The following is a 10,075-nucleotide window of genomic DNA, read 5'->3' on the forward strand; positions in this document are numbered from 1 at the left end:
CAACAGATCTCTTGTTTCATCTTTGACAAAAGGAAAACTGTTATATCTTTCATATACAGTACATTATGCATATTATGTGACTGTATATACACTATTTGACACTATATATCCTTGTTTATACATTTACATATAATAATGCAGTATGACACTATATCTAAACAAATATAATTTATAGCTAAATTATGTTAATGTTAATAAATGTAAACATATATATATATATATATATATATATATATATATATAAAACAAATATAATTTATAAATTATGTTCATGTTAATACATAAAAAAGTCATATTCTAGTTCTAAAAGTCTATTCAAAGTTGTTTATACATTTTCATATAATTATAATAATGCAATATAACGAAATCTAAGCAAATATAATTTATAAAGGTATATATGTATTTGTATACACATATCTATCTATCTATAAATAAATAAAAAAAATATCAAAATTTGCAGTTGCAGTTGCAGTTGCATAAATTATTTAAATTCCTGATTCATAAACACATCTGACATTTGAAAAACAGCGTGTGTGATATCTATATTCGGGCTTATTAGTGCTATGCTATATGATGGCAGAATGTTTTCAGATGCCTGTTGACAAGCTTTGGAAGGACAGAAATGGGTCAAATGGGTTTTAGCATTATCCAAACAAATCCAGGCCTATAGGATTAGACAGGATGGTGGCAGTGTGTTTGATGCATTTACCTGATGAAACAGCACTGAACTAATAGCCACACAAAAGAACAGGCTTTTTACACCGTTTGTTATTATTTCATATTAAGAATGCTGAATCTATAACTCATTGCGTAACTTCCACATTAGGAGTCTTGTTCATGATTAAAATTGAATTCTCTGTCTTTGAGAATGCTTTAACAAATAGCCCTTTTACTGGCTTCGATATTAAACAGAAGCAAAAAAACGAATTTTATATACAGTATATATATATATAAAACATTTGTTTCTCTTCTAGCCTATTCAGCGGTTCACATCTCTTTAGCAAGTTCCTCTGCTGCTGGAGTGTCATGGAAAGAGGGACCACATTTCATTTAACAGCTTATGTAAGTCTGAACACATTTCAAAAGCAGTAGTTTTCAAAGAGACCTAACAAATGAAAGCATTGGGACTCAATTAGAATAGATGTCTTCCTGTTCTCACTTAAATAAAGAAAATGCATTCATTTATTGCTCGTAGCTGCAGGGCCTCATTAGAGGAATATGAGGAATGGATAAGGCATTATTAAAGGGAAATTTAAGACAATCTTCTAACACTTCCTCTGTTCCAGCACTGCCTCATTTTTTAGTTTCGCTCATGAATGTGCTCTGTGATCTCATCTGGCTTAGAATCGATTTAGATGGCGATAAGCTCGGTTTTAAAGTGAGGAATGTGGGAACAGACGACTCTCTGATAAATTAATGGGCCTTGTTAGACATGGTCACACAAACGTCACTTGATCCAAAGGCCTAGAAAGACACAAGTGGCTCTTTTTGAGTCTTATCAAACACGGTCACACCATTTCTATTAAAGCAGAGCCATTAGAGAGGTTAGAGGCAGGGCCCCGCTCACCCGCCTGGAGGGAAATAACGCCCAACTTAATGTCAGAGCACAGCAACAGGTACCTGCAGCTAAACAAAATGAATGCATGACCGAATAGACATTTATGGCTAAAAAAGGTAATAGCAAGGAATTAGGTTGCTCACTGAAATTCATCTCATATCTCTTCTGACTGAACTGGCAAATTTGTCTGTTTGTGTGCACAGAGACAGTCTGTTTGAAGCATCTAGACCCAAGAGAAGAATGAATATGAATGAGATGGAGGGAGGGCTAAATGCCACCCTCACCATCCGCCTACTAATGCATGGCAAGGTAAGACACATCTCGGATCTTCACAGAGCTGTGCTTGTTTTGTTCTCAGCCTTGTTTTGCAAGTGCATCCAGTCAAGCAATGAAACCAGTACTTGAGAACGATTTATGAGTGTATAGGTGATCATTTTAGATTATAGATCGTCAATATAATTGATTATAAAATGTTGTCTTTTAGATAACATCACCAGAAATAGTATTGACAACATACAGTGGCATTTACGTGATCATCGTTTCTTATGAAAAGGAACCTGTTGTTGTCTGGGTCTGAAATAATGTCACAATCTTTCTGGTTATGGTATCTATACTTATATCTACACTACACAAACGTTTGGAATGATTACGTTTTTTTAATGTTTTTGAAAGAAGTGCTCACCGTGGCTGCATTTACTGTATGTGATCAAAAATACAGTAAAAACAGTGAAATATAATTAGCATTTAAAAGAACTGTTTTATATTTTAAAATATAATTTATTTCTGTGATGCAAAGCTGAATTTTCAGCATCATTACTCCAGTCTTCAGTGTCACATGATCCTTAGGAATCATTCTAATATGCTGATTTGGTGCTCAAGAAACATTTCTTATTATCAATGTTGAAAACAGTTGTGCTGCTTAATATTTTTGTGCAAACATGACAAAATACTATTCAATATTTGGGGGTAAAAAAAAAGGGTTGCACATACGTGCACTTACCTGTACTTACAGTGTACATACATAAGAAAGTACTGGAAAATAATTACATGGGTTAGGGTTAGGTTTAGGAGTAGGTTCAGGGTTAGTACCTAATTATTACCCAGTTATTGTAATTACTATAACAAGTACATAGCATGTACATGCGGAACAGGACTGTAAAATAAAGTGAAGTAAAGTAAACAAATAGATATTATTCAGGAAGGACACATTTATGTCTAATTTTGGCATCTAAAAGAAAACCCTGATCATCTCCAGTTTACTATGCAATCATTTAGATTAACCAAGATTTTGTTTGTTTTATGTGTTCCTAGGAAGTTGGAAGTATCATTGGGAAGGTAAACAATTCAGTATTATCCTGATATTTACATTATTGAATTAAGCATAACATTGAGTCTTTATTCTGTGGCGTTCCTAAGCACTTCTGTGTTTAAAAATGACTTACAATCTAATTATGATACACATTCTGATATAATTATCATTTTCCTCTTGTTTTGTTTTAGAAAGGAGAGACTGTCAAAAAAATGAGAGAGGAAGTAAGTGCAACATTGATCTTCATGATCAAATAGGACTAATCATTTTTATTTCTTTATGAATATCAAAAGCTTATTTTATATTTAACAGTAAGGTTTTTAACTTTTTTTATTAACTATGGACTGTTGCCTTGATATTATATGCAGTGCATATTATTAATTCTGACAAGCTGTGTAAAGATTAAAAGTAACTCATTTGGGTGGCCACATGTATATCAAAAACTAGACAGCAGAAAACAGCCTGGAATAATTTTCAGTTTGAGCAAAATCATCTTATTATCTGCATGATCAGTTCAATGGTATTTAACTGGCAGAGGGTGCAAATGTCAGCCTAGAGGAGAGACTGATCAATTAAACATAATGCAGCACAAAAACTCTGCTTTTTTCTGTGGATTTAGAGTGGAGCCCGCATTAATATATCTGACGGTTCCAGTCCAGAGCGCATTGTCACCATTACCGGATCGTCTGAGGTCATCTTCAAAGCCTTCGCCATGATCGCAGAGAAATTTGAGGAGGTGGGTGGGATTTTCCCAGTAATAAGTGATTAATGTTATGGGTGAATTGATGCATTTTAGTACACTATAAAAATATTAATGTGGATTTACATTTACACATTAATTTTACAGTAGTAGTTGTACAATTTTTTACAGTTACATTATTACTGAATACAGTGAATTCACATTGAACAGGAGCAGGAAATGAGTGATATAAAAGTAGAATGCTATTGAATCACAATTATCTGTGTCTACATTACAGTGATCTTGTATATTTAGACATTAACTGTAATAGTGTGATGTCCACAGTAATATGCCTGCATTGCATCCATAAAATATGTGGTTGCATTTTTTTACTGTTTGATATATTATGCTGTTGCTGCTTGTTTTTTTGGCTACTTGTTCATTTTAATTATGTTTATTTTTAAGATTATACCTTTTAATTGTTAGAGATAATGGGTTTTATAAGCATAGAGATCATACTAAACGATCTAATACTAAACAACCACTTATCTCACCACAATAGTATTGCTAAACCCTCCTCCCTTAACTGTTCATTCAATTGTAATATTTCTATAACTTACAATGTTGATACGTATAGTTTTAGTTATGAGTCAGTCACTTGCTTTATTTTCTACATGTTGCACAATGCAACAAATTGTGTTCTGTAAAACAACACCATTGCACTGGCTTTTAATTACAGTAAATTAGGTCCCAGCCAAAGGAAATGCTAATGGTGACTTAACAACTATTGACAACTATTAACACTTTGTTATTTTTGGTGATATATATATATATATATATATTGTTTTTACATTTTTTATATTGCGCAGCAAAATACCTAGTCAGTATTTTATTTCATTTAAAAAACTGTCAACTTGTGTTCCTGCAATAGTTTTTTCTCCCTTATAAACTTGTTTTTATTTAAAAATGACACAATGACTTGACACAAGCTGAATTGAGCTTCTTTCTGATGCATATGCATCTCTTTCAGGATATCCTGGCATCCATGATCAACAGCACCGTGACAAGCAGGCCTCCTGTGACACTGCGCCTCGTCTTCCCCGCCAGTCAGTGTGGTTCACTCATTGGCAAAGGAGGCTCGAAGATCAAAGAGATCAGAGAGGTAGATATTCTAGGTAGAGGTTTAATTGTTGGCAGATGCGCAGGGTTTGTAATGCAGGTCACAGCGTCTCCCAGATGATGCACGGAATGATCCGTTAAACAATTAGTTTCCGTTGCCTCAGCGGCAGGCAGAAACACTTAACAGCAGCATGATTGATTGTCCTCATCAAGTTAGAACTTTTTATTCCTGAGCACAGGGGGCAGCTCGATTCATGCTTCCACTAAATCCGCATGTTATGAGACGGCTGCAACCCTGAGCTGTAATTTCCTAAACTTTTGAACTCACTCACTTTTCCTCAAACTTATCTATTCATGGAATTCGTTGATGGAAAACAAAGCAATTCATCTCAAAAGTGGAACCATTAATTTTCATTTAGCTGTTGAAATTGACATGAGGACAGTGACTTTTGCTTGAAGGCTTTGTTTTTTATTCGGCTGGTGGATCACATTGAATAAATATAGCTGTCCTCGCGGCTGAGGGCTGTGAGGGGTGAACTGGCTGCTTTTATTCCCAGTTGCTATGAATGTCTAGGACAGGACGGCCCACCAAAGCCTAAATAGACTAATATTTATATACAGTATCTAAATAGCTTGACCTAAATAACTGGCCAGACGATAACAATGTCAGTTCTAGACATGAGAATAGCTGTAATACCAAAAGGGACAGTATGGCACACTTTTTTGCTATTCAATTGGAAAGAAATCAGAATTTGTAATTTTACAAACTCCTCAGTGCTGAGATGGAAAACGTTTCAAACTTTATTAATCAATTATCAATTATCTAAATATTTTATAATTAGTGGTCATATTGCAGTTGTGTTAATATGTGTAATATGAACATTGTAATTTAAAATGCTATTTATCAAACAAAATTTGAAATTCTCACATCCATATCAAAAACATGAAAAAGGTTCTTCAGATTTGTAAAATATTCTTCACAGTAAGAAAAAACTGTTCACTGAAATGTTCTTTTGGCAAAAAAAAACAACAACTTTTGAAACCCTTCATTTTAAGAGTGCAGGTAAGATTATAAAATACAACTATTATAAATATAATAATTACAACCAATTTTAAATTTGATGTCCGCACATTTATTTAATTGGTGAGTAGCTACAGTATGTAATAAGCAGGATAATGTACAGTCATTCGCTCATCATTGCAAAATAAACCCAGGCAGACAGGGTGACCAGGAATGCGGATGTGGAGTGACCTACTCCTTTTAAATGTCACTACTGAAAGAAATATGAATGATGTCATTTGTGGTTTTTCTAATCATCCTGTCCAGCATGTGTTGACTAAAAGTGTTGCTGTGTGTCAGAGCACAGGTGCCCAGGTCCAGGTGGCAGGAGATCTACTGCCTGACTCGACTGAGCGAGCCGTGACCATCTCAGGCACCCCTCATGCCATCACACAATGTATGAAACACATCTGCACCGTCATGCTGGAGGTTTGTGAGTGTGCACGTGAGAGCGCGTCCGCTTTTTATTTGAAAATCGGTGCGATTATGCACGATTTCCCTTATGCTTAAAATTTTATTTCAAGTGGGGTGTATTTTTCAGGTCTTTTTCTCCTTCACACTTCATTTGTATGCACTTTCAGCGCATGGACTCCTCATGCCATCACACAATGTGTGAAACACATCTGCACCGTCATACTGGAGGTTTGTGAGCGTGCACGTGAGAGCGCGTCTGCTTTTTATTTGAAAATCGGTGCGATTATGCACGATTTCCCTTATGCTTAAAATTTTATTTCAAGTGGGGTGTATTTTTCAGGTCTTTTTCTCCTTCACACTTCATTTGTATGCACTTTCAGCGCATGGACTGCATGTTAAATGTTCTTGTTTGCTTCATTAGTTACCAGCATCCAACCTCGGATGCCTTTGTTTTGCAGGATTTTCCCTGGCCCGCATTAACTTTGGGCTTTGAACAGTAAAATCCAGTGAGGCTTAACAGAGGTCTAGACACATACTGCCTAAACGACTTTGCTTTTGTCCTGACTGTGCTTGTCTCCCTCATTTAGTCGCCACCTAAAGGAGCCACCATTCCGTACCGACCCAAACCCACCGCGGGTGGCAGCCACACAGTGTTGTCGCAACCTCATGCTGCGTCGGTGAGTTCTCCATCTATATCTTAATGCAGAAACCATACAATCGAAACAGCTCTTCATGAGCATTAACGATTCCATAGTTCCCCTCAGTCCCAGTGGGACGCTCTGAGTGTGGATATTTATGCTAATGATTAGACTAAGATCAGCTGGTGGAATAAATCTCACCCCCAGATCCAATCAGTAATACAGTCACCAATGGGGCCATTGGACCATGCCAAGTGCTCTTAAACATGCAGATCAGACTTGCTTTGAATCAATAATTTAGATCTGTAGGTGTTTGAATTGGAAAGCTTGTAACTAATCATAAATACAGCTGTATATAGCTGGACTAAACAATCCGTTAATCAGTATTCCATTCTATTCTATTTTTCAGATCTTGAGAAATACTCACTTACTCATAAGGGTGTGTAATCTTAAGTTTTGACCCTTTATTTTTGACTTCTCCTCTTGGTATGTTGTCCAAAGGGCTTCTGTTGCTCATTTGACTGATCATGACATTTAGTTTGACTAAGGTGAGAAATGCAAAGGCTAGTTGTCCATATAATGAAAAATCATGACAGCTACAACTCTGTTTGTCTCTGGAAGATTAAAATGCTAAGAAACAGTTTAATTCTGTATTTTTTGCTATGTTTGATGATAGCATGGGATGTTCATGTGATGCCCCCTTGTGGTTACATTAAGAAGAGCTTAACATATTTCAGTCATAATTCCACCTGGCAGTATTAATTATGTTAATAACAAAGTAGTCTCAAGTAGACAGACTTTGACTTGTGGTGTAAAGTCTGGTCCACTTTGCAACTTATTCTGGCCAAGAACCACCCGCTTTAACATGAACAAAGCGGCCAACCACTGTTTGTTTTGTTTTACATGTTCTTTAGGGGTGAGTTTATATGAAATTAATTATCACAACTATTGACTGTCACCTAATAACTAATTCAAAATATGGCAGAGAAATATTGCCAAATACAGAAACTCGATGAGCAAAATGTACTGATTATTTCACACAGCAAAATAGTTTTGCTTGTGGATGACTACATACTACTAAGTGTCTCAAAAAGATTTGAAGCCACTAACCAGTTCTTCTTCACAAGTGTTTATATTATCAACCTGGTACACTATTTTATTTGATACAGTCCTGTTAACCCCAATTGTTACATTGCATTGCATTTGAGCTATGTGCTTTGAGCTTATGATTTTCATAAAGGCTTTCTAGGTTTTTATGAAATATGCATAGAACAGACTGTGGGTGGTCCATGGGTGTGCCATATCGTCTAAGACTGTGACTAATGACCAAGCAGCAAATAGGCAGTTGTTATTTGTATTAACCTAAATGTGTTATCTGTTCCACAGGCATTTGCTATTCCAGGACAGTTTGCCATTCCACCCCAAGACGTGAGTGTTAGTCGCACTGGCTGATCAGTATCATTCACAGCACACTGCAGTCCCCCAGCCACATCCCACCACTTACACAACCACAATTCTCCCACTGCATTCCTCACACACACACCTTAAGTGCCGATATCCCCGATATGGTCTCTGCCTATGACCACTTCTTTAATATCTAATATATCACTAACACTTCTAGTCTTTAGTTATTTAATATCCCTGGTTAAGACACAAGTAAACAATATTTGTTAAATGAATCATTCACATATGAATGCTATAATTACAAAGGTTACAAGGCAGCACTGTATTGCCAGAACCCTAAATATTATGGTTAGGTTTATTCAACTCCTAAACTTATGTAGTAAACTTCTGAAATTAATTACAGTTCACCATACAGGCAAACTATGTTAAACCATTCACCATACAGACTCCATTCTGTGAAAGCCCATTTCTGCCTCAGAGTAAAAAATCCAAGTAATTGTGAGATAATGTTTAAGTAGATAAAATTTGCCATATATATATATATATATATATATATATATATATATACACACACACACACACACACACATATACATACATATATAAAATTGAGATTGCAAGTCAATGCGAGATAAACAGGTATGAAAAACAAGTTGCAATTGTGAGATATTAAGTCCCATAGCAAGATATAGTCACAATTTGACATATACAGTAAAACTGCAGTTGCAAGATTTAAAGTTGATGTGAGATATACTGTAAAGCTGCAGGTATGAAAAACAAAGTCACGATTGTGATATATAGCCAAATTGTGAGATATAGTCACATTGTGACATACAAAGTAAAGTTGCAATTGCAAGATTTAAAATCATAGATAGATATAGTGTTCCTGTGGCTCAGTGGTAGAGCATTGCATTAGCAGTGCAAAAGGTTGTGGGTTCAATTCCCAGGGAACACACATACTGGTAAAAAATGTATAGCCTGAATGCACTGTAAGTCGCTTTGGATAAAAGCGTCTGCTAAATGCATAAATTATTAAATTATATACAGTTAAGTCACAGGTATGAAAAACAGTTGCAATTGCGAGATTTAAAGTCAATGTACAGTGAAGTCGTAGTTATGAAAAAACAAAGTTGCAGTTGTGAGATATAAAGTTACTGTGAGATATAAACCACCAATAAAGTTTCACTTGTGAGATTTAAAGTCAGTGTAATATATACAGTAAATTCAGGTATAAAATATATAAATGATAGATGTTCAGTATTAAAATTACAACCAAATGTGATGATGTATAATCATAATATTTGCATACTGTACCGATACTGTTGTGATTGGTCTTCTTTGTTACATTCTGAATTGTGATTGGTCTTGCATGTAACACATGTAACACTTCCCTGCATGGCAAAGGCGGTGTCACATAGTCTGTTAATTCTCACAGACAGTTGGCAGAAAACCAGACGTGTGTTATGACAACTGATTCATTTCACATACAAACACACCTCAAACCTGAACACGATTCTTTTCCTGCCTCTCAAGCAATTCAATTCCCTTAAGGAAATGCAAAGTTTTTCGATCACCTTATTTGGGAGAAGTGGATGGTAAGTCCAAAGGGGGACTTGATAACTAATCTAATTTTGAGACTTGATATGGGTGCTGTTCTGTCTGTAGATGTGAGTGTCCTCTGAAATAATTCCATTTTGATTGGCTAGTTCTAACCTCCCTTCCTGCCCCCGCAGTTGACCAAGCTTCACCAGTTGGCTATGCAGCATATCCCCTTTACCTCCCTTGGGCAGAGCAACCCCACCTTCCCTGGTACGTACCCAGAACTCCCCAGGGAAGTCTGTCTCTCCCTTTGTCTGTCTCTCTGCCTGTCTTTCTCTCGATCTGTCTCTTTCCC

At 35.9% G+C, this 10,075-nt stretch overlaps 1 protein-coding gene across 3 annotated transcripts in view; it reads left to right on the plus strand.

Moving 5' to 3' along the window:
- LOC107678543 (poly(rC)-binding protein 3) overlaps positions 1-10,075 on the plus strand; it is a 16,281-nt gene that overhangs the window by 756 nt on the left and 5,450 nt on the right. The window contains exons 2-11 of one of the 3 annotated variants that reach the window (XM_016473835.1): positions 975-1,062; positions 1,762-1,867; positions 2,870-2,893; positions 3,059-3,091; positions 3,487-3,603; positions 4,577-4,708; positions 6,026-6,154; positions 6,727-6,816; positions 8,164-8,205; positions 9,915-9,990. In XM_016473835.1, coding sequence (XP_016329321.1) covers positions 1,799-1,867; positions 2,870-2,893; positions 3,059-3,091; positions 3,487-3,603; positions 4,577-4,708; positions 6,026-6,154; positions 6,727-6,816; positions 8,164-8,205; positions 9,915-9,990 — 712 coding nt within the window. In that variant the 5' untranslated portion in view covers positions 975-1,062; positions 1,762-1,798. Of the gene's footprint in view, positions 1-974; positions 1,063-1,761; positions 1,868-2,869; positions 2,894-3,058; positions 3,092-3,486; positions 3,604-4,576; positions 4,709-6,025; positions 6,155-6,726; positions 6,817-8,163; positions 8,206-9,914; positions 9,991-10,075 lie in introns of those variants that run through there. The other 2 variants (XM_016473836.1, XM_016473837.1) reach the window with 2 other exon arrangements.

The sequence above is a fragment of the Sinocyclocheilus anshuiensis genome, unplaced genomic scaffold, assembly GCF_001515605.1.
Source record: "Sinocyclocheilus anshuiensis isolate Anshui unplaced genomic scaffold, SAMN03320099.WGS_v1.1 scaffold536, whole genome shotgun sequence".
Classification (NCBI taxonomy): domain Eukaryota; kingdom Metazoa; phylum Chordata; class Actinopteri; order Cypriniformes; family Cyprinidae; genus Sinocyclocheilus; species Sinocyclocheilus anshuiensis.